Raw genomic sequence first — 26018 nt, 5'->3', positions numbered from 1 at the left:
TGTACAATTTTCCTTTTGGATGCCATTTTCACTCTTATGATAATTGCATAGTATTTCCTCCCAACGGTCCAATCTGCGCTATGTAAAAAAAAAATGTCATAATTACATTCAATGATATATATTGTTCTCGGAAATTACTTGAATCTAATATGGACGTTTTGCCTTCTGTGTAACCAGTTTGGGGCTTTCAAAGGAAGCGACATGGCAATACTCAAATAACTTTTCTCTCTTTTTAGTTTTTGCTTTGCGCCCCCTAGTGAGAGGCAATGAAAGCCCCTCTCCAGAGCTTTGGTGGAGAGTTGTATTGAAAAACATTTGATTGACAGGCAGCTTTGAACCGTCTGACATTTTGTTTGAGAGCTAAACGCAGGCTCACTATAATTGCCCGGGCTAAAGCGACAGATAAGATGACATCGGATATGCAGCTCAACATGCAAAGAGGATGAGAGAAAATCAAAGAGTTTATTTCAGCTATTTCTTTCAAATTTGATGTTTTGTTAATTTGGTTCATTGGTCAAAAATGTACTATTCTTGCTTGTTTGTTTTTTGTTTAAAGAGGGGGTATTATGCAAAATCATTTTTTGTAGGTTTTTAACCATGTTATTACGCTCTTCCCCCATCAAAAACATGCCTGGAGAGGCTTTAAATGTCATCCAGGCATGTTTCAGTAATTTAGCATCCACATCCTATTCAAAACCTCCTTATGGTTAGATGTAAGATTCTGTCCACTGCTCAGCTCACAAGCCTATGTCACCCACGCTCCAGCACGACATTTCTCCATAAATATACAAAAATATGATACAAAACTGTATGCAGCAACTTGACAAACCTCATACGATGTGCAGCAGTTTTATTAGCAGACAAAATGAAACGTATAAAACATGTTAATACATTGTTTGCTGCGAATATAGGATTTTCAAAACAATAGAAGGTAACATTGTGATCTCAAAATGTAACATGTTAGCAATTAATACCCCATAGACATAAAATACCCCCTTTAAAAAAAAAATAATAAGGGTGATGGTGGGCAATAAGTCTACTGAAAAAAAATATTGGTTAGTCAAATTTACTCAATTTACTTTAAAAAAAAAAAAAGAAATATTACTTTTTGGAGTGGATACTTTAACCTTTCACTACTTTAACTTGTACGCTGCAAAATATATAACTCAAGTCGTAGTACTCTTCCCTGTGCTGAAAATATTTCCAAAACCAAATGTATTGTTTTTGGTACCAAACATAAGTTAAATGGAATTTGTGACGTAAATCTCATTATTGATACAACTTCGATAGAGCAGGTGACACAGACTCTTGGGTGTTAAGTTCAGGTCAGATCATATTGTGTCCAGGATGGAGGGTAGAGGCTTCTCTTTGTCTCAGAAGTGTGCACTATATTGTCCACCCTTGGTCATGAGAGCAGTTGTACACTCTCTGGTCTTGTTCCGCCTGTAGTACTGCTCAGTCATTTGGTCCAGTGCTACACAGGGGCACTTGAAAAACTGCCAGGATAAACCTTGGCTGTTCTTTTTAGACAAATGTGAATGAGATGCATGCTACTGTATTTTGTTTCAATGTACAGGATAAATTAAACTTTAAAATAAAAATATATGAACTGTAAGGAGGATGACTAGCATTATGTTAATGTCATTATGAATATGTATGAGTTGTATTTGTTATTTAATCGCTATGTAATCAGGAAAGTTAATATAATTATACTGTGATTTTATACTTTTTAATGGACCCCAGGGAGACCAGTGACCACTTAATGGAAGCTAATGGGACTCCAAATAAATAAAAATGAGAAATCATCAATTAAACTCTATTAAAGGATTCTGAGGGATGCCCTAGTGCAATTATAAATCAGAGCCACATCCAGACAATTACTCTTACAATTACTTCTACTTGAGTTATATTATTTTGGAGTAACTGTACTCTTACTCTTAGTCTCTTGTAAAAAAGTTTGTCTTCTCTTCCTATCTATATTGGATCAAATAATCAAACTAGCAATTGACCAGTTTTTAAATGCAAAACTAATATGAAAAAAGACAGTTGGAGCACATGATATTGGACATGCACATTAGAGATGCAGCTCAAGAAGATGGCAAGAACGTGTTTGGTTTAAAACTAACCAGTTTGCTAAATTATACGTTTTTATTTATTTGAGTCACTGATCAAAAACCTTGGCACCACTGAAACTATTTTTGTCAAAGTTTAAAAACTGTTAAAATTAGAAAAGAAAAGTTTCTGGCAAACACACAAAAAGATCTGATATTTGGCTCAATCGATTTGCTTCAGGAGATACAGCATCTGTGGGGAAGGCAGTGTGAGGCAAAGAGACTGAAATCTTCACAAGGAAAAAATAAACAAAAAAATGGAAAATGTTTCTCTAAGTTGGGAGTTTCTTTGATTTCCGAGTCTGAAAATGACATGTGGAAGAAATATGGTTAAAAGAGAAAAGATGAAAGATGGCAGAAGGGCTGGGGTGCAGAGCTGGACAGTTGTTACAAAGTATTTGAACTAAATCTGTGTAGAATGAACTGGCAAGTCTCAACTGAACACAACTGTAGATACAACATGAAGAAGTACATTTTATTTTAATTTGAAAACTCAGATCTATCGTACCGTATTTTGTATGTATAGTTGTTTGTTTTTTTTACCAATTTAGATCCACTCTCTTTATTTTAGGATAAGGCAGTAATAGAATTTATTACAGATTAGAATTATATTTATTATTACATTAAGGTGCGGTATGGAACTTTTCCTATTTTGCAGTTGCTTTTTGCATTTTATCGTGAGTGGGGCCTCCTCTGACCTCTAACATCTCCTGTTTGTCTCCATGCTATTAGAAAAGTGTAATGCAGTAACATCTCCATGGAGACAAGCAGATAGATAGCGGACCTTCTGTCAGAAAAGTTACATAGTGCACCTTTATTATTATTATTAGTACTGTCACCCAGAGTAGCTCAGTGGGCGACAGTAGCTCAGTTGGTAGAGTGTCCAGATCCACTGACCCACAGGTTGGCGTTGGGATTCCAGCTCCCACAGATGTATGATATTGTTGTGTCCTTGGGCAAGACACTTAACCTACTTTGCCCCTAGTCTGATGTTAAGCGGTTTGAGTGCTTTGAAGGTTGGAAGAGCGCTATGTAAAAATGTGATCACGTTTATGACCATTATAGGGTAGGGATTTTGTTTGTGAACTATTAAAATTAGATTAGAACCAGATTAGTCACCTACGTACAATAACTAAGAGAAAACTGCTGACGAAATTGTAGACTAAATTTGAAGCATTGATCGCATTCGCAGATAACGCTCCTCTTGTGGAATTTAATGTATTTGCTATTCTTTTAATCACTGTTGTGGATGGACGACAGCTAAGTTGTTGTCTGGGTAAACTCCTCACCTGGATGCACATGGATGGTCACACTGCTTTGTACTGAATCTGCTGCTGTGGTATAGAGCAGAGGCACCTGGCTCTCTGTCTGGACCAAACTGTGGCACACAATGAAAGCTGAAGTCTTTAGCTCTTGCCAAGAAATCCACCAAGCCAAGTGCATTCAAGCGTATACTCTACTCCATGTCACTGCTTCAAAAATGTTCACATAACATCACAACATTTCAACATTTGGACGATAGTTTAAAAGAGGTGCAGGGCAAGCAGGAATTCTTTGATGGAATTTGCCGTTCAAAGTTGCATGGTCAAAATGTAGATGTTTTGACCTGGTTTGTGGTTAATGTCTCTGAAATGACTGGGCCAATTTACATGAAACAAAAGCTGGTCCGAAGATCAATGTCTTTTCTGTCAGCATGAATAAACTAAAGTGAAATGGTTTTACACAGTATTATGAAAAGATTATAAAGTTCAACATGAATGTGGATTTTCAGTTTGGATACTTCTTTCAAATACAGAGTTATGTTGGCCACTGCCCCCCGCTTGTTAGATATGACCACAGACTGTATAAAGAAGTGGACTAAGTGAGTGTGGCGTCATCCATAGCGTTCAGCTCTAGTCAAATGAAGCTCATCGAGGCTAGTGGTTATAGGAGCCAATTTGGAGGCAAGATCCATATTTGGAATTCCAACTGCGAGTATCATAACAACCAAAGAGCCAATCATAAGCAAGGCTGTTGAAGGTAACGACCTTTCCCACCGCTGGTTTAGAAGGAAGCAGGCGCGTAGCAACACTGTCAATCAAACCTGCTGCGATATGCTGGGAAAGAATGTGCTTCATTTGTCTGTTATTAAGGTTTTATTAAGGTTCATATCTTGAGTTACAGATACAATAGCTAATTAAAAATACCAGGAGAGCATTTACAGAGCGTCAGATCCAGAGTCGATGGAAGCGCTTCCTGTTTGTAACGCAGTCGCTATAGCAGGTTAGCTATGTCTATGTCATATCCATAGACTGTATATATAAATGCATTTTTTTTCCAAATTTGAAAGTGAAGGAAACCTATGCCCAAAACCATGTAACTTAGAAGCTTATAATACTTTATTGTACATATACTTCTGTTTACTACTGCCTTTATCAATTTTTATTAAGTACCTTTAAGTATTCTGAATCAGCCTGAAAATGAGTAGTGTCTGTCTTTTTCCCAATGCACTGTCCGTCAGGAGAATCCCGTGCATGTGTGACCATTCGTGTGCATCCAGGTGAATATTTGGGCTGCGGAGTTTTGTTTGAAAGCAGCAGCGAGACCTTGCCTGGATAAAAGGCTGGACAAAATAGCCCCTAGATCAAAGACATCATTAGGTTTATGTGGTTTGGGCCCCCCGCACAGTATACAGAGCCCACCTGGTGCACGCAGAGGCAGTAATGGGATTTCTCATAAAGCCTTGAGTAAGTGAGAGAGGAAAAAGTATTTTAATATAAACGGGTGCACGTATCCTGTAGAGTGCTGAGGTCCAAGTACTTTTAAACTATTTGATTTTTAAAATATACCTTCTTGTAAGGTTGAGGGTTTTTTAGAGACTGGTACCATTCATACAAGTGTAATATTGCATTATACTGTCATTATATAGAACTTATATATATTTCACTATTAGTACACAAATAATTTTAATAAATGTTTACTTTTACATAATCTTTTTCCATTTAATTGTTGTTGTTCAGATTTATTAAAATGTACTTTTATTATTATACAACTACATTTTTGCATTTTTTATACTTTAATAACTTTTATAATTTTTGAGTGTAGTTGTTTTGTTTTCAGTTTGATCCATTCATCACATTCACCCTCATTTGTAGAAACACTTTGGATTCTTCTCTAAATCTTAAGTTTATATTGTTGAACTTGATGCCAGTATTAACAGTTCTTTGTTGTGTATTGCAGGGTTCTCCAGGAGAGAGAGGTGCTGCAGGTCCTGGAGGTCCCATCGGCACCACAGGACGCAACGGACCCCAAGGACCTCCAGGCCCCGCTGGAGAAAAAGGAGGACCTGTAAGGAGTTAAAATAACACTCTGTTTGTCCATAAGTTTAGGTTTGATTGGTGTCAGGCTAAAAACTACACTTACCTCTTGAATTTTTGAATGTTATTACAAAAGATTTTGTAAATGCACTATCATTGTGATATGTTTCACATTTCACTTTTGCACAGACCTCAAAGCTGCTCTGCCGTAGGTCTCTATCGCACCAGCGGGAGCGTGACTTCCAGTGTGGGGTTCTAAAATGTTATATAGACATTTTTCAGCAATAAAAACATGTAAACAACAACAACTTGCAGCAAAATGCCTCCATGAAGAGGCAGGGTCTGTCAGCTCTGAAGTTTTAAGCACGAAATCATAGGTTCTATTTGTATTATTAAGCTGTTTTATATCAGTATTATGATTTACATTGAACAAAATCAAAAATGAACAATATGTCTTTTTTACACTCAGCCCTAAACTTTTTTCTCTATTTATCCTCTCAGAATTACTGTAGTGTATGACATGTGTATTAGAAATAACTTTGCTTTGCCTAATGCTGTGTCCAGGGAGAGAAGGGTCCAATGGGTCCCGCTGGCAGAGACGGTATCCAGGGTCCAGTGGGTCTGCCCGGTCCAGGAGGTCCTCAAGGTCCCCCTGGAGAGGACGGAGACAAGGTAAAACCATATCACCCACAGTATGTAGTGCTGGTGTGTCCTAATCCCATAAAATAAAAGTTACAGACATAAATTACGAGACATAAACACATTTATGTGTAAGCACTCTGGTGAGGTCATTTTCATAAATAACTAGTATCTGTACGGAGACAAAATGTTTACAATATATTACATTATAAATACAGTATGGCCATGTAGCTACAGTATTTATAATTTTTAAAGATAATATTTGTCAATTTATGTCTTTAAAAAGCTCCAATGTTTGTGACTATGAAAGAGTTGATGAAAGAGAAGATCTAAAGATTCTGTTAGTAATTGAGCCAAACTTACTGTATTAATCTTAAAACCATAAATTCAAAGGGTCTTTCATCACCATGAGAGGACCATAACTTGTTTTAGTTTAGTTTGTTCTTCCACAACTTTCTTCTTGGCACCAAAGTGGAGCTGTCGGCGCCAAGCTGGGGCGTTCACACTCATATTTTTAGCTCAGACCAAAGGGAAAGACTGGATCAAACGGACCAGGTGAGAAACCCCATAGAGTCCATCATACTCACCAGTGAATCAGCTTAAGACAACCAAGTACCCCAAGTGTCAAGGGTGAGAAGTTCTGGACAGGTTTTTAAGAATAACATACAGTACATAGCTCTGGATGATATAGTTAAAACATATTCTTAACTTGCCTGATTTTATCATAGCTACTTCTGCTAATCAACTTACTTACTTGTTTTGTCAATAATATAGTTTGAGCCTTAATATAATAGTGTGTTCTTCTATTTTTTATTTTATTTTTTTTAGCTAATTTTATTTTATTTAATTAGTCTTTGTTACTTATCACAAACGTAATAAATAAATACATAAATATAAATATAATATTACAATAACAATTAAAATATGCAGGAAACTCTTTTTATTTCAGTTGCATTCTTCATATGTTATTATTACATGGGTCAAATACTAAAAACTAGTGTAGTTGATCATAGACAAACATGGCTGTCTTCAAGCTAGTGTAAGTAGTTTTAGACTACTGCAACAGCCTGCTCACTGGCCTCTCCAAATGTGCGTCAAGACAGCTGCAGTACATCCAGAACGCTGCTGCTCAAGCCCTGACTGAACTAGGATGTAATTCACACATGCGTCCTGTGCTCAGGTCTCTGGCTCCTGTGGCTCAGAGAATAGATTTTAAAGCAGCTCTGCTTGTGTCAAGTCTCTCCATGGCCTACCACCGAAGTACATCATGCACATGTTAGTGCCATATGAACCATCTCACACTCTAAGGACTTCAGGGACCAGCCTCCTGCTGGTGCCAGAGTCAGGACTAAACATGGAGAATCAGCATTACAGTTTTATGAAGCTAAAACCTGGAACAATCTTCCTGAAGATGTGAGACAGGCCTCTACTTTGACAATGTTTAAATCCAGGCTCAAAACAGTTCTGTTTAGCTGTGCATATGACTGAAAGGTTATTCTGCACTTTTCTCCTTTAACATAAATTTTATGATGATTGTTTATGATTATTCAAGTTTTGATTTGTTGTATTGGGATTTTAATGTCTTTCTTATACTGTAAAGCATTTAGAATTACTTTGTGTACAAATTGTGCTGTACAAATAAACTTGCCTTGCCTTAACTTTTAGTCGGCAAAAATATGATATTGATAAAATATTATGTTTATTACCTAATATTTTATTCAATGAAATTAAAACTGTTTCAAATGGCCAATTACCTCTAAACACTAGATGTTTTTAGTCCCCAGTCAGTTGAAAATTTTTGTGTTGTCACTATATTTTAAATTTCAAACTTGAATTCAACAGCAGAATGTAGTATTTGGTTTTCAACATTAAATGATAATACTTTCTTTCATATTGCCATGTGAGCTTATGTTTATGTAATCCCTCCAGGTAGGTTTCATAGTGGTCCATGGGTGTATACTAGTCTTTGTATTTGTTCTGATACAGCTCAAGATCATTTTAAAGCTATTCAGGAAAGGTTCATTTCTGTTCTTTAAATCTTTTAGTATCAATACTTGCTCAAATGAAATTCTATTTTTAGGATCTAATTGTTGATACTTTTGACAACCCTAGTACAAATAAAATATATTCAAAGATAACATACAAACAGGAGCCTGTTGAGTCGCCAGCAGATAGTGTATGCAGCCCTTACAATTAGTAACCTCATATAATACTTAATTTAAAAACTCCAGGTTTACAACCCTGGTCACGTCTCTTTCCTGAGGCATTTCGTCAATCACACTGGCAGCATGTCCAGACAGGAGCCAATAAATTAATTGCAAAAAGGGCCTTTCCCAGGTCCAATCTAATTAGGATCTGTGTGGAAATATTTACTGCTCTGAACAGGTACAACCGACACTTAAAGATATTGACCAAAAGACATGAGCTGAAATGAACCGTGACTGATGGTATCTAAAGATATCCATTTGTTATTTTTATTTTCTAAAACTCTTGCATAATTGCTCAGTTGTCTATGTAGATTCCACAGTGGTCCATGGGCGTATATACTAGTCTGTGTGGTCTTGTACTTGATTTGATATGACTCATCATTCTAAAGCTACTCAGGAAAGGTTCATTTCTGTCATGTGAACATGACTTTTTCAGCATCAGTATTTGCTCAAATGAGTATCTAGTAACAAAGTAATCGTAGTAATCGTACACAGTAATCGTACCTGACTTTTGATATTTTGACAGCCCTAATATGCAGTCAACAATTTCATGATGTGCAGATTTCATATTAATATCAAAACTAGCATTAAAAACGCACTCACCATCACGTTTCCTTCTTGATCCAGTAACATGAAGGCTGAGTCGTCAGCATTCCAACCTCCCAAGTTTGAACCCTAACTGGGTGGTGCTTTTCAGTGTGGAGTTTGCATGTTGGCATAATATTCATTTGACTAATCCCCCAGCTAAGGTACTCTTGATTATAAACCTAGCTCCAGACATATTAAAATCAAATATCACTTTTTAATGACAAACAGTAATGCTGTTTTCTTGTCAATTACAAAAATACTGGACATGATGGCCTAGTTTTTTCTGTTATAATTTAGTTTTGATTCTCATGATGATTATTCAGTCAGAAAACAGAATGCATCCCACATCAGTTTCTCATTTGGTTTACTAGTTTCAATGCTGAAATCCAATTGCTTTAAAATTAAAATGTCTCTCTCTGATCTGATTGTCACTACCTAAACCCCAGTGCCTGCAGCCAGTCATTAATCAGTGCTAGTGGAGCCTCTGTAGCTCAGTGAGTGAATTCTGGAGGTTCTGAGCTTTTACATGAGGCAGGACCTGTACATATACTGAGAATGAGAAAATGTATACAAAGAGCGTAGGTTACATACAGTTTCTTTAATATTCTTTCCAATTTGTCTGTCTGTAACTTTGATGACAAATGCTGACTAAGAAAGCCTCCTCCCCACTACCATGTAGTTTCATTCATTTCATTACGATATGGCTGACTAATCTTTTGTTGTGTTGTTTTCAGGGTGAAGTTGGCGGACCCGGGCAGAAGGGAAGCAAAGGAGACAAGGGTGAAAGCGTGAGTCATTGTTTTGAATTGCACTTAATGTTTTTTGTATGAGTCATTGAGTTTAAAATGAGCCGGCTTTATGTGGTGAGGTACGTGATAAATATTAACTGAATAAATTACAGTGTTATGAGAATGACTTAAGTTATTCGGCTGTCTATGAAATCCTATCTTCAGCACTGGTATGTGCTGTGCATCTATAATAGTTTCAAAAAAAAATCCCCAAACTAAAAGGCACTGTACCCAATTTTGAATAGTTTTAACTGTTCGCCCCATCCCATTTAGTCCCTTCTTTCACCTAATACTGCATAGTAATAGATACAACTGGCATAGTCATGGACAGTTGTTTCTACATGTTTCTCATCCAACTGTGGTTTGATTGAAAAAAATAAAAACTACTCTTCCCAGTATTTACATCTATATGGTTATTTGAAATTAATTGTTTTAGGTAGGAAACTGTACTGTATCAGCTTTCATAATAATAATAAGCATAACTTACACAAGAGTAGCAAAATGAATATATATTTCCATTCAAAAAACGAATTGCATGGTTTTATCTGTTGCAGGGTCCCCCAGGTCCTGGAGGTCTTCAGGGTGTGATCGGAGCTCCTGGTCCCGCTGTAAGTACTGTCTCAGATTTTAAGTAATTAATAGAAAAAAAGCTCATTTCATTGTTGCTGTTTTAGTTTTAGATTAGCAAAGGGATTTGCTCATTATCTTAATCCAATTTTCACACAAAATTGGCTAGCACATTCCTATTTTAAATGTATTTAAAGGTACAGTATGTAACTGTCTGGAGGTGGCACATAGCCACAACATTTCCATGGAAACAAGCAGGAGGATGCCCTCCTCCAGGCCAAATAAGAGTCATAAGAGTCAGATTTGTGGAGACGCAAGTAAAGATACAGTAAAGATGCCTCTTTATCAGTGCACAACCAAAACGAAATATGCTTTTACTTAAGTCTGTTTTAAATTGTATTTAATTTTATTTATTATTTAGTTTGTTTGTTAGTTCATTCATTCATTTAGTTTTTTTGTTGTTGTTTTTTGCTAAAAAGTTATATCCTTTTCAATGCGAAACAAGCAACAATGTTTTATGCTTTTAATGACAGCCCCTGGTCCAGCCTAATGGATCCAAACAATGCATTTAGCCTTTTATACTAATAGTGGAAAAGCTTCCTTATAGAAATGAATGGGAACACCTGCTACTCTTCAAATGGCGACCCCCAATTTTAGAAAAATAAGAACAATATTTAATAGCATTTTGAGTCTATTTTATCCAAATTGTAGTGTTTTGTATTGCTCTTAATCATAGTCCCAGTCATAATGGGCCAGAACAATGGAGTTGGGCTTTTATGCTAATAGTAGAAGTAGGTTTAGCTGTTCGCTGTTGTGTTTTGAATGTTAAATAAATACATTGATTTGACATTTTAACGCTGTGTACAAGCTTTTGGCTGATAATGAGCATATAATAAATGAGTGCTTAGTGTGTACATAAATAGTTTATTTGGACAATAGCCACAGTGTGTCACGAAGTTGGAGACCTCTGAGCGAAACTGGACTGGAGATATTATTGCTTTACCTTGAATGTTCCCCAGTATGGCATTTAATTTGGAGACAAGCAAGGGACATCTCTAGGCTAACTTACAGGTCAGATCTGTGGAGAGGTGACGATGCTAAGAATAAGAATACATGTTTTTCAAAGTATTGCTGATAATCACCTGTAACTGAATAAATGCAAGATGGATATGTTTAATGTTCATTCCAGGCAAAGCAAATACATCTCCATAGAGACAAGCAGCTGGCAACTCCAGCATGAAATGTTACATAGTATTCCTTTTGCAAAATATTACTTTTTTTAAATATGTATATTTCACTTTCAGCTACTACAAAGATGAAACGATAATGAATGGAAACTGTAGAATGGGTTTGTCAAAAGTATCGAAAATCAAATACTAAAACAAGTATCAAAACTAGAAATACATTTGAGCAAGTAGCAATACTAAAAAAGTCACATTCACAGGACAGAAATGAACCTTTTCTGAATAGCTTTAGCATACCCCCTTGGACCACTATGGAACCTACCTGGGCGACTAAGTGATTACACAGATATAAGGCCACATGGTAAAATAAAAGAAAGCACGACCATGTAATGTTGAAAATCATTTTCTATTGTCTAAAGAAATTATTGTGGTATCAGAATCGGTTTTGAATCTAGTGTCACGATACTAAAATTTACTAAAGGAATTGACTCGGTACTCAATACCAGTTCCAATACTACGATGAGAATGAAAAATTCTCTTTATTTAGACAATAGACAATAAATGACAGTATTTTCTTTTATATCCATATAATCCCATTGAGGTAGGTTCCATAGTGGTCCATGGCTGTATACTGGTCTATGTGGTCTTATACTTGTACTAATACAGCTCAAGATCATTCTAAAACTATTCAGGAATGGTTCATTTCTGTCCTGTGAGTGTGATTTTTTTTTTAGTATTGATACCTGCTTAAATGAGTATTTAGAATCGATACCAGTTGTAGTATTGAGTAGTATCTGATTATCGATATTTCTGACAACCCTGCTGCTTTTAGTAACACCTTTTCACCTCAGTAACAAGCTAAAATATCACCTTGTATGCCCCTCTCTCTCTCCTCTCCTCCATCCTTTCCTCATTACCACTACAGTAAAAGTCCTGTTTCTACAATAGCTCAGAGCCTGCGGCAGCTAGCAACTCATCGCACTAAATTATCAGAGCCTAGCAATCCATGGAGCAAAACGTTAGCATAGTTAGCGCTTGAAGGAGCCTAGAGGAAGCTAGGTTGAGATTTATTAGCCCTAAGCAGGTCGCAGCACACCCAGGCGGCATTGCAAATTATTTAACATTTGTTTTGTAGCGTCTTGTGTTCAGGGAGCAAAATATCAATAAAAGTTGATATCTGGATGTGTTTGTTTTTTTTTTAATCTCCTTTTCTTTTTTTAATACCAATAATTAAAATTAGATGTATTTTGCAATCCATCAGAAATATGCAAAAACTTTGATCAAAATGTAATTGTCCTTGAGAAGAAATGCGTCTTGGGCAGAGTGCCATATTGTTGCTGGATACAAAATACACTAAACAGTAAATTCAACTACACAATTTAAAGGCCCACTGCTGAAAGGGGTCTGTCATCTGCTTGTCTCCATGGAGATTTTATTGCTTTGCCAGGAATATTCCTAAGTATGGCATTCAATTTATCTATCTTGCATTTATTTAGGTATATGTTGTTTTAAAAAGTAGTCAGAAAAACATGTATTCTATCAGATGGGTCGCCTCTACACAAATCTGACCTGTATTTTTTTCCTTGCTTGTAATCAGAAACATCTGGCTGTAACCAGGGTAGTCCTGTGTGAGGTCATGTAGTACTTGGAATTGCAGTGGAAATTGGAGCCAGCACACACTACTTTAGATTTTGATGTTTTTGACCAGAAAGCTGAAAATGTAGTTTGTGATAAGTTTGCCCAAAAGATGACCTGAAACCACAGACAATACTATTAAAACACTGTGTAATTTATTAGTTAAAAATGTGGAATTAGTGTTTAGTTTCACTTTAAAGGTCCCATATTACACAAAATGGATTCTTGTAAGCTTTAAACCATGTGGTAATGCTGCTACCTCATCAAAAACACACCCAAGTTGTGTTTTGTTTCATTCACACACGTTTGAGCAATCCTGGTGTAATAGTCTCTTTTCCACCTTGTGATGTCATGATGCAGTAGTTTTCAAGTTAACTGCTACAGTTTACCTTTTGTTTAGTATAGATTGGAAATTCCAGAGCTGAAATTATCTACCTGAGGAAGGTCAGAGAGACCGAAATGTTGTGTTAATAAAAGTGAGGCAAGAGTGAGACAGAGTGCGGGAGTCTTCTTAACCTTTCAGTCAAGTGCCTCTCCTCCAACGCACCTGTCACCCAGTCAGGTGTGCAGAGTCTACACACAAACAGGGCTGAAATTATCCAAATGATTCTAGTGACGATAAATAGAGTTTAAAAATATAGTGGAGCAGTTCTTGTATTGTCACATTCCATCACAGAGTGGAACAGAGTGTGTCAATCTGAATATGCAGGATTTGTGTGTTAAACATGTGTGAATGAAACAAAACACACCTCCAGGTATGTTTTTAATGAGGAAACAACATTATAACAGATCAGAAAATAGGGTAACATGGGCCCTTTAAATGTCATCTTGTTGACAATATCACCTACCTGGAGTTATTATTCTTTAACTTGTGCTAACGCCCCACAGTGACATTTTGACACACATAGCCCTGTTTATTGCCATCATTATTACATTTCTCAATTTAGAGTTCTCACTCCTGCCCCACCTCCCAGTCTGTAGGAAATGTTTGTGTGTTTTGTATTGGAAAAGGAGCTAATGGCCCAATAAGTCTTTTAGCTAAAGTGTAATGAGCTCTGCATTCATCTCTGCGGCTAAAGCTAAAAGATCTTTAAAGAGGCGGGCGTTTACAAAGGCACCATCAGTCTGCAGGCTATTACTGGGGAATTATCACATGCACTGAGTTTAAGAAGGAATAATTAAAATGTGTTATTAATGGCCTGTCCAATATGTCTGAATGTATATGTTTGAAAGGAACCCACCCACAGTTTTGCACATACATCTGGAGACACTGTACAAGTAGAGATAGCTTTAAACTCTAAAAGAAATATCTAGGTGTGACGAAATGTCTTGAATACAGAATATTGAATTTGGATTTCAGTAGATTTGTTTTTTATTCATTCGCAGTTTTATCCCATAAAAACTCAATATCAAAGCAAATGGGAAATTGAAAATGATCATATTATTAGATTATCATAGTCAAAACTATTCAAATAAAATGTTTTCATTCAAGACATTTTAAAGGTGCCTCATAACATTTGTCACTGAGGTGATATCATTACTTTGTCTGGATTAAAAGTGGGACTAGACGCCTAAACTAAACCACAACCACATTTCCATCTGAAAAACTGGGCAGTACCTGTGGACTAAAGAAGAGAGTGAGAGAAGAGGAGGGGCGGGTCTATAGGTGTAAGAACAGGTATTGGTAATCAGAAACATCTGGCTGTAATGGGCAGTCTTGTGTGATGTCACCAACTACTGGAAATAGCAAAGGCCACTGAAGGCAGCACAAACTTAGATTTAGGAATTTTTGACTATAAAGCACATAGCTAGCTTAAAAAAAAAAAAAAGATTACAGAAAAAATTGATTTAGTTTACAATAGGACTAGCTAGTATGCTAATAGCTGTGAGAGCACCCATTAGGGACCTGAATGATTATGCTAAATATGACTCAGGCGCAGTTCACACTCATTAGACCTAACCTACAAACAGAAACGGTAAAACAAATAGGTGTGTTAGTTTCAGTGTAGTGTTAGCTCGTCCCTTCAGACAGATAAAAGGCAGTATCCACCAGCAATCTGACCAGAACTGAAGAATGAGCAGAAAAAGTCTTCACTCAAAAACTTTTTGTCCAGTTGACAGATTTTAATTTTTCTTTTACTATGAATCATACCTGGACGACTGTGGGATTACATTACATTTAGTTTTATTGCTCTGTGAACTCATCTGCATATCATCTACCAAGGAGAAAGATACATTAAATACCACTGAATATTCCAGGCAAAGCACTAACATCTCCATGGAGACAAGCATATGGCAGACCCTCCACCAGAAAACGTGCATAGCGCACCTTTAGCTTAATTTTGTAGATATTCGTTTTTGCAGTGACAGCACAGGACCTAAGAGCGCAGTGTACCAGCCAATCACCCAACCAATTCTCCCCTATGGGATCTGTCCCTCAGTACTTTACTTCTCTTGGGCTGTGAAGCGAAGCGTATAGGTGAAAGATGTTGATTTCATGGTTGAAGTTGTAGGCGGTGGATATAGGGAGGGGACTGAAGGGGAGAGAGGGGAGGAAAGAGGGGGGGAGAGGCAGAAGGAGGTTAGAAGGAGGCGGGAGACAGAGGGAGAGAAAGGGGGTTGAGTTAAAGGGGAGAGAGAAAAGGAGAAAGAGAATGGGGGTTAGACGAAACGGGGAAGAGGAGAGAGGGTGGTGTTAGATGAAGATGGGAGACGGACAGACAGAGAGAGCGAGGGGGAGAGGAAGAGAGGAGGGTTAGATGAAGAGGGAGAGATATGGGGGTGGGTGGAGGGAGGGCGAGAGAGAATGGGGTTAAAAAAGGGGGGTAGAGGGAGAGTGGGAGGGAGGGGGGGTTAGATGAAGGAGGGAGAGAGACAAGGATGAGAGCGGGATAGAGGGAGGTGGAAAGAGAAAGGGGGAGGGGGCGGTAGACGAAAGGGGAGAGGGAGGGAGGGGGGTTTAGATGAAGGAGGGAGAGATCGGGATGGAGGGAGGTGGAAAGAGAAAGGGGGAGAGGGGTGCTAGACAAAATGGGAGAGGGAGGGAGGGGGATTAGATGAAGGAGGGAGAGAGATGAGAATGAGAGGGGGATAGAGGGAGGTGGAAAGAGAAAGGGGGAGGGGGCGGTAGACGAAAGGGGAGAGGGAGGGAGGGGGGTTTAGATGAAGGAGGGAGAGATCAGGATGGAGGGAGGTGGAAAGAGAAAGGGGGAGAGGGGTGCTAGACAAAATGGGAGAGGGAGGGAGGGGGGTTAGATGAAGGAGGGAGAGAGATAAGGATGAGAGGGAGATAGAGGGAGGTGGAAAGAGAAAGGGGGAGAGGGGCGGTAGACGAAAGGGGAGAAGAAGGGAGGGAGGGGGGTTCGATGAAGGAGGGAGAGAGTGGCATAAAGGGAGGTGGAGGGAGAGTGGGAGATGGGGCGGTAGATGAAGAAGGGAGAGGGAGGGGGTTGGACAAAGAGGGGTGGGGGGTAAGGGAGGAAGAGGAGGGTGGAGGGGGGTAGACGGAGGGTAGACGCCACAGAAGTGCTGACAAACTGTGCGCTCCTCAGTTCAAACGCGTGTCAGCACTTCAAAGTCTCCCCCAGCCCGAGTCCTGGGACGAGAGGCAGCCTCTGGCACCAGGCTGAATGCAGACGAGTATAAGGGGAAATTATTAGAGGTGAACCAGGGAAAAGAAGGAGCACTTTTCACACTTTCATACAATAAATACTAGTTTTATTTGGTATGTAGATTTGTAGTTCATGTTCAGTAATCAACAGTGCAACTCACAATAACTTTACAATCACATTTCACTATTACAATACTTCTGTTGTGTCAAAAAGTACTCAAAACTACCCAAGTATTTTTAAAGTAGAACTAAACACTCAATCCCCTTTTTTGTCACTGTTTAACTGTGTATATGAGGCTTTAATATCAGTATCTGCTGTTCTTAGCTTTAACTTTAGTGCAGACTAGGTAGATTTGCAGCTTTCTGATCAAAAACACCCTAAATCTACATTTGTTTTGCCTTCAGTGGCCTCAATAATGTTTAGTAGTTGGTGACATCACAAAAGACTGCCCTGATTACAACCAGGTGTATCTGATTACAAACATCTGGCTGCAGGGGCGGAGTTTGAAGTGTGGATACCTGTTAGACCAACCACACTGTTCCTCATATGTCCAGATCCTGCCCATCCTCCCTTCTCACTCTCCCTTTAGTCCTCCTATTACTGCCCAGTTTAGTAGTAGTAAATGGTGATGTGGACAGAGAGTAGGTGTTTAAATTCATGCCATTTTAACGGTGCACTAAAACCTTTGTGGTGAAGGATCAGCCCTATCATGGAGATGTCGTTGCTTTGGCTAAACTGCAAGGCATTAAACTTATCTATCTTGCGTTTATAAATTTTTTATTCCTCAAAAATACCTTGATGGATTCTTACTGTGTGCGGGGTTGACTCTCTACAGATCTGACCTGTAACTTGGACTTAGCTTCACCTGTTTTCCATGGAGATAAATACATTTCATGCAATACCGGCAAAACAAAAATATCTCTGTGGTGAAAAGTAGGTGGCAGACTCAGAAAAAGTTACCTTTAATTTTTTTAGTCACCATGGCCACCATTTTGTGCCTTTACATTCTTATTGGTCCACTGATGTGTAGCATTCTATAACACGTAGGGCATCTTATTTAAAAATATGTAAAGAAAGAAAAAGCAAATAAATCAAATATACCTACAGTAATTTTAGAGATTATAAAACAGTCTCATACCAGGAAATCAAAATTCTGAAAGAAATTACTGTATTAATCACACTGCCCAATGGTTTTCGTCAAAGTAGGGTTGTCAAGTATCGAATAATTGAGTTTAAAATTTTAGTATCCTAGCAACACTTCATCAAAGCAAGAAAATTTGCAAAAAAAATGCTAACTCAACCTTGAAAAGTACCTCTACACTGTCCAACCTTGGCTGTGCTCTGCCCCCTGCTGGTTGTATTGGGTCTCCTCCATAACCTTGACAAGGATTAAGAGGGAAATCCCATCACACAAAGTCCACATGTGTAGTTTATGGTCATGATTTCTTAAGGCTTCAGGTTAATTGGTGTTACGCTGAACATATTTGAACTGTAATACCTCTGACCTCCAACAGGGCAGCGACGGTGAGGCGGGACCCCGGGGACAGCAGGGGATGTTTGGACAGAAAGGAGACGAAGGACCAAGAGGGTTCCCTGGACTTCCTGGACCCATCGGACTGCAAGTAAGTTTAACAATATAAACCTCTTGCGAAATGTTATTTTAATTGTCATGTTTATTAGCCTACGTGGTCGCTAGCTTGTATGCTCATTTCACCGTCATTTCATCGTTAAGGTTAATAATAATAAAACATTGCTACACGTGGTAATGTTTTGTAACGAGGCTCTGATGTTGCTCATGAGTGGTACAGCTCAGTATCAGCCTTGTAGTGAAAAATTATAATAATTACTCACCTCAACATCTGGTAATTTCAAAATGTTTTATGAATTAAAACAAATTTAAGTAACACTAGCCTACTGAATTGAATTGAATTGAAAGATACATGCACTATAGCTGCAACCATTTTGATACGTACTAGGGCTATAATGAGACAACATAAGTTTTTGACATAATTAATATATTGTGCAATTCAGGTCAATATAAATGTAAACATATGGAAAAATCTCACAATATCATAGTATGTACTAACTAAACTTGTATCCTTATTCATTTCCTTCTTCATCAAACCCATATGATTTATTAACACAGTCTTAGCTTTTAACCACACTTTGTACAGCTCCAGGCAATGGGCTCTCTCCCCCTAAGGATTTTACCACACTGGGCTCAAAATATATCGCATTTTTCTCATTTTTATATTCAGAACAGTTTATAATGTCATCTGGGCTTATGTTTTCACCCGTATTTCATTATTATGCAGTAAGCTACCACCCTGCAGAGACCCACACCCTAAATCTACTGCTGTGCCAGCCATTACATGAATTTTGAATATGCCTTCTACCGGATAAATACCCTCCACTATGAGCACAACTTGGCTTTGTGGCTTTGGCTGTATTCATAATTTTGGTTAAAAGTTTCCATGATACAAGACAAATCCATTTTCAGTTTAATATGTTAGTTTATAAGTACATTTGGATAATTAGTTTATATCCGACTCAATTGATTCACAATAGAAGCAGTTGCTGGGTTTCAGATGACATCACCACTTTCTAAAGACCAATAATATTTAATACAGACGGGGGCAGCTAAAATGAATATTGTTAAAATGCAGTTGTTGTAACATGTGAAGTTCTTGGGTTTAATCACTAATAGAAATTATCATGTTCAGCATTTGTGAATTGTTCTTTTATTAACAGGCAAATATTCACTGGCATTTATATTAGTGTAATATTTTGAAACTTCTGTATTATTGTTTTGATACCAAATAATAGTATATTGGAAATTACTGGGGAGATTATTCTATTGGTCTTTGTTTCATTATAACATAAGCATTAGAGAATAGAGAATTACAACATTGGTTTCAGTAAAACCTTTGTTATGCTGATCATAATAATGTGTATTTTTAAGAACCTTCATCTTACAATAGGGGACAACTTCAAATATTATACATCTCAGCTCAAGTATGAATTTCCTGTTTGAGAGACTACATAATTTGCAAAAAAAAAAGTGTGATTGTGAGTTTGTGGCTTTCCAATGCTATATTTGAAAGGACTATATGCACTATTTTTGATCTATGTTATTATGTTGTTTCCTCATTACAAACATATCCAGCATTGTGTTTTGTTTCATTCACACATGTTTAACATACAAATTTACAAAGTTCCTCCTTGTGATGTCAGAGTGGTAATACAGCAAATGTTCCTCTTTAAAACCTCATACACTGGAAGACTTTTTTGGTCATTTCTGCCCGGGATTTGCCCAACTTTGAAGTTACAGCTATTGTTTAAGCCTCATTGAAACCGCTTCACTCCTCAGTGCATCTAAACAAAAGAATAAAATAAAAATAACCACATATAATAGCAACAACTTAAGGATTATTGAAGGTTAAAGCTGAAGCTTAAATAGCTGAACCTTAAAACTACCACTAAATGAATTCACAAGGTGAAACAGCATTTTGAGTTTTGGGGATGCAGAGAACCTAATAATCCAGGGTTACTGAAACATGTGTGAATGAAACAAAACACAACTCCAGGTATATTTTTGAGGAAGTAACAGCTTTATAACTTGCCTAAAAGTCCGCACATGAGTCCGCTTTTGCATAGTGTAGGACATTAAAAGTATTCCAATACAAATGAAAACAGCACTAATTAATATTTCTACATACATTACTTACTACTACTAGTGAAACTACCAAATTGCAGTAGACAGCCAATTATCAAATGACCATGTCTGTTGCCAAATTTTAACAGAAACCAATTCACTCAGCCAGACTTTTATAGTACAGTCCTATAGAGGAAGGATGTTGTTCAAATTCTGTCCCCGTGGTCAGAAATCACTGAAGCTCCCGATAATTGCATTGAGGAGCTGAGCGCGCACAGCCTATGCCATGTATTGAAGGACGGCTTAGCTAAACATAATTAAAAGACTTGAGATGGAGTGCATTATGGCCAATTAAAAGTCAATTCCACTTAATAACAATGTTATCTGGGCCTATTGACCAGCGGGGGGCTTTCATTTCGTCCTCTTTCACTTGGGGATAATTGACTAAAGATAGCGTATAGTGTGTCAGTATTTCTGTATTCACTAAAGAAGAAGAAGCTTCTTCCTTCCTCTTTTCAGCTCAATGATGTAGAACAAAGATATGCAATTTATACTGAAAATCAACTCAAGTGGGACCTATTTTAATCCATGTATAAAGCAATATATCAATTATGCATACTTAAATGTAATGGTATGCATACAGTTTCCAAATCAGTGCACATTTCTATGGCAATTTGCAACGAATTCTAAATGTTATATTAAAAAATAATTATTCGTACCAGTTTGACCGCCAGCTATAAAGAACAAAAAAATGTGAATTTGAAATTTGCATAAATCTCAAAAATAATAAGTAATTTTCCACAGGTTTATGTTGCAACAATGGTGAAACATCGTATTTATTGCAGCTTTTGAAGTGAATATATCAATTATTAAGGCGCCATATTCCACACAAAATCTATTGCTATATATCAATGATAAGAACCAAGAATTAAAGCTACCATATGTAAGTGAAACCTGCTAACCCCTCCCCTCAGCCAATCCAATTACAAATGGTAGCTTTAACTGCCAATTTACCATTTTTCTGATCAAACGTGTGTAGCCCTACATTATAAATCACACATAATAAAGAGAAATTAAAAACTTTTCTCCAACTATTATTATTATTTATTTATTTATTTTTATTCATTTAATTTTTTTTGCCTCATAATGCCAGCCCTAACATGTACAATATATAAATTCAAATTCCCATTCGTCATTGCACCAGAAAATACCATTATTTATTTCCCATTGTTGACGTATGCTTTATTACACTGACTAAGCCCCCCATCATAATACAAATTAGCTTTCCACGCTATTACCGCGCTGCCTTAAATCACCTAGACAATCCAAAGGTGCACATATGCCTCCACGTTGACAAATACAGGTGTCATATGAGTTTATAGTAACTTATCATTACCTCGCTGTCTTCTGCCCATGTTATGATTGAAACACCTCTCGTATGGGACAAACAAAACAAATCATATGTGTAATTTCACCCATATAATAGCCATTTGAGGGCGCCGTAATTTCCCAGCCAGGTAAACTTGCAATAGTTTTTCGTCAGGCATGATTGAATCTCCGAATAGTGTAATATGCAATTGGTGTTGTTCCCACTTTCACACATGGACGTAGATGGATGGCACCCACACTATGTAATTTAACCAGGCTGATTATAGTCAAGCCTCCCATAGCCTTTAATTACAATAGGTGTCCCTTTTGACTAATTGTGTGTTTACTTTCAAAGCTGTTGGAGTTATTAATGCGCGCCAAAGCTCACTGTTCAACAAACATCATCCATAAGCAGCGTTAATGAGAAGCAGAAATGTATTTGGTCTATGGTCTATGGATACCTGGATTTTAAATGTGGTCTTGTTTCTGTCCACAGGGTTTGCCCGGCCCTCCTGGTGAGAAAGGAGAAAATGGAGATGTGGGATCAATGGTGAGTACTAATTATGTAGCAAGTTGGTTTGGTTTGATTGGATATTTAAGATCTTTTTTTATTTCTTTAAGTTCTTTGTTTTGTTTCATAGTCTGTAAATTGTAATGGCATTTTAATACGAAGTTTGCAAGAACTTGTCAAATTTGATGGATCTTTTTCTATTAAGAAGCAGTTTTAGATCAATACTGTAGTTTACAATAGTGTGATAGTAAGGAATAGACCAATTCCAATACCATGATTATACTAAAAAACACTGACAATAGACAATAGAATGGCATTTTCAACATTAAATCATAGTACTTTCTTTAATATTAGAAAGAATCCCTCAGTGGTCCAGGTAGGTTCCATAGTGGTCCGTGGGTGTATACTAGTCTATGTGTCTTATACTTGATCTGATACAGCTCAGGATCATTCTAAAGCTGTTCAGGAAAGTTTCATTTCTGTCCTGTGAGTCTGACTTTTTTTAGAATCAATTCTTGCTCAAATCAGTTTCTAGTTTCGATATTAGTTTAGGTAATTTTTGTTCGTTTGTTGTTTGGTATTATAACCAATAATATTTTTGTTCATTTAACTTTGTTTTGACTGAATATTATTATTTCTGCACAGGGTCGAGCTGGTCCCCCCGGTCCCAGAGGTCCTCAGGGTCCCAGCGGAGCCACTGTAAGTAACGGTTTTTATTTTAGATTTCACCTCCAGACTTCAACTTATCAACAATTCAACAAATGCGTTCATATTTTTATTCTGTCAGCACTAATAAACTCACTGTGTTTCCCTCACAGGGAGCCCAAGGCCCTCCTGGTGGTGTGGGCTCACCCGGAGCTGTTGGAGAAAAGGTAAATTCAACTTTACTTCAGCAGCTTTTTCTGGAAGAGCTTTTGAAAGATATATTAGCTAAAATAAACACATTATAGTAGAAATGATGGACTTTCATGTTTGTTTTTGAATACGTGTCATTTAATTGGATAAAACTGTTCATCCAAAATATAGAGATTGCACTAGTGTTTTCACTATACGTAAATTAATTAATTTGTAACATAATTGATACATTATTAGATTTTCGGACAACTCTACATTGCACAAAAGTATGTGTTTTTCCTTGATCTTCGATCTACCTGTCAGGTGCCAGTTTCAACTACTTTGTATGTTGGAATACTATAAATCCTGCTTTATTTTCAGTTCAGTTAAATTATTGTTGTTTTCTTGTTTAAACATTAGTGTCCAAGATTACTGATTTACCACAGCAATCTTCTGTAAATTGCATATTGTTAAGATTCTATTGTCTATTGTGATTCTACAGGGAGAGACAGGAGAATCTGGCAACCCTGGTTCCCCTGGAGAGACCGGTATTGGAGTAAGTACTGGTTCATTTTGTTCTGTGAGTGTAAACACTGTAAATGGTATTTTGTATGCATCAGCTGTTACATGAATGAACACAGCGTGTCCCTGCAGTCCATGCCTCATGTTTCTCTAATGTTCCTAATGGGCATTTTTAATTATCTGATTTTTATGGTGCGATTGAAGGATATGTACATACTATGTTCCACCATAATGTGATTGATAATTTAAGTAGGACTAACTACAAGATAAAAATAGCCCAGCCAAAATATTTATTAATTTGATCTAAAATTGTAATTTTTATGTTCACCAAAGTAAGGCTTTTTAAAGGTTTTTGAGTAAGTTATTCATACCATATCTATTACAAATTTAAAACATAAGCCATTTATTGTCCTATTCTTACACTACCAGTCAGACATTTGGACACATTTTTTTATTAATGTTTCTTCTTCATTTCCATGATTATGATTATACATAGCAGATTCTCTCTGAAGGCATCAAAAGTATGAATGAACACATATGGACTGTAGCAAACAAAAATAACTCAAACTAACTCAAAACTTGTTTTTAAAAACAAGTTGCTTTGCTTGTGTCGTTTTGAAGTGAAAGCCATTTCAGGAGACATCATTATGAAGACAATTGAGCGAAGGGCAAGGTTTATGCAGCAAAACAAAGGGTGGCTACTTTGAGCATTTGAATTTAACATTTAAAAAAAAAAAACTTTTTTCTTTACTACATAATTCCATGCATCTAGCATCATATATTTGATGTCTTCTCATATGTATAAAATGTGAAAAGTAGTAAACATGAAGAAAAAATACACTGAATGAGGTGTGTCCAAACTTTTGACTGGCTTGTATCACCACAACGTGAGATCAGTATTTATAAGGTCCCCATTGAACTGGTAGCGCATTCGCCCACTGATCTAAAGGCATTATTATTCTTTTTATTCTAAATTATGAAATTACAAAGCAAAGGTACTCAAGAGCACATTTAAAAGCCAATAACAATACAAGTAATGCATAATAATTGTTCTTTAAAACATAAAAAAATAAAACATACATGATTGATTCTTTCATTATATTATCCACCGCTGTCCTTTTAATATAGATTTTATGCCTGTCACTGTAGTCTATTTTAAAGTTAGTCGAAAGAGACTCACTGCTCCATTGGTCCGACTTACGATGCACAGTCTAATTATGTCCCTTGCTGAATCACGCCTCCTCTGCTCCCACCATCAGCACAGCTCAGATGATGGAGCAGTGATGGCACTATTTACTGTAATGACAAACTCCAGTGTGGGTTTAAAAGTGCTTTGAATCTAAGAGCATCGAGGACTCTGTTTGTGCTCTGCTGGTCAACTAAAGCAATGGTCCGCATGTCTGTAAAAGGTATTTAGTTCTCAAACATTTTAAAGGTCCTATATATTGCGAAATTGACTCTTGTTAAGCCATGTTTGAATGTTGGTTCCTCATCAAAATCATACCCAGAGTTGTGTTTTGTTTGTTTGAGCAATCCTGTAGTCTGTCTACATCTGTATGGAGTTTAAAACACAGTGGAGCACTTCCTGTATTATCACATGACATCACAAGGTGGAACAGAGTGCATTCTGCTTGAGAGAAGAACTCAGCATAAATATGCAGGATTTGTGTGTTAAACGTGTGAATGAAACAAAACAAACCATATAACAGAGATAAGAAAATAGTATAATATGGCCTCTTTAAACATGCACAACTCTACGCACGTTTTTGACGAGGAAACAACGTATTACCAGAGTTTAAAAAGCAGTTTAATGTGTTTCCATATATAATCTTGTACTTTCCCTGCTGTTTGTTTCAGGGCTCGAAAGGAGAGATCGGAGAGAAGGGAGAGACTGGCCCTCCTGGAGCTGCTGGACCTGCGGGAGGACGAGGACCCCCTGGAGATGACGGTCCCAAAGGAAACCCTGTATGTACAACAACACAATACAACCAATTAGGGCTGTAGTCCTTTAATCGATTCATCCGTTGATGGTGGCTTAGTCGATCAACATTCATATTAATCGACTAATCGTTTTATTTAAGGATCTATATAGGGCAACAGGGGAAGGAGAAGTTTGAGAGTGAGATATTTGAAAATTTGGTACTTTTAGGTATGTGCAAAAATGCTGATTAAACGCAAGTTAAATCTATCTTTATACAAATACCTGCATAAATAGTTGTTTTTGCATGAATTCAGTTGTAGTATGAGTGCAGTTTGGGTCAGATAAGTAATTTTGGGAGCTTTTGCCACACGACCTTTTAAGTCGACCAAGAATTTCTTTAGTCCACTATAGCCCAACACTCAATGATACACTACTGCAGGTAGACTATGCACCGCAAAATAGTCTAACATAGTTCAAATTCCTCAAAGTCAGAATGCCAGTCTGAATTTGTGTAGTTTTGAATAGGTAACATTTGTTCTGTCATGTGTACTGCAGTGAAACGGAGCTTAGAATGTAGCTCC

At 37.2% G+C, this 26018-nt stretch overlaps 1 protein-coding gene across 1 annotated transcript in view; it reads left to right on the top strand.

Annotated features, from left to right (window-relative positions):
- Positions 1 to 26018, top strand: part of LOC117385580 (collagen alpha-1(XI) chain-like) — a 161571-nt gene that overhangs the window by 115566 nt on the left and 19987 nt on the right. Inside the window, exons 42-51 of the mRNA XM_033982871.2 lie at positions 5331 to 5438; positions 5972 to 6079; positions 9576 to 9629; positions 10184 to 10237; positions 18141 to 18248; positions 22146 to 22199; positions 22806 to 22859; positions 22979 to 23032; positions 23497 to 23550; positions 25374 to 25481. Coding sequence (XP_033838762.1) covers positions 5331 to 5438; positions 5972 to 6079; positions 9576 to 9629; positions 10184 to 10237; positions 18141 to 18248; positions 22146 to 22199; positions 22806 to 22859; positions 22979 to 23032; positions 23497 to 23550; positions 25374 to 25481 — 756 coding nt within the window. The remainder of the gene's footprint in view (positions 1 to 5330; positions 5439 to 5971; positions 6080 to 9575; positions 9630 to 10183; positions 10238 to 18140; positions 18249 to 22145; positions 22200 to 22805; positions 22860 to 22978; positions 23033 to 23496; positions 23551 to 25373; positions 25482 to 26018) is intronic.

This window comes from Periophthalmus magnuspinnatus, chromosome 17 (genome assembly GCF_009829125.3).
Source record: "Periophthalmus magnuspinnatus isolate fPerMag1 chromosome 17, fPerMag1.2.pri, whole genome shotgun sequence".
Lineage (NCBI taxonomy): Eukaryota > Metazoa > Chordata > Actinopteri > Gobiiformes > Gobiidae > Periophthalmus > Periophthalmus magnuspinnatus.
This window is presented reverse-complemented; position numbering and strand designations above follow the sequence as displayed.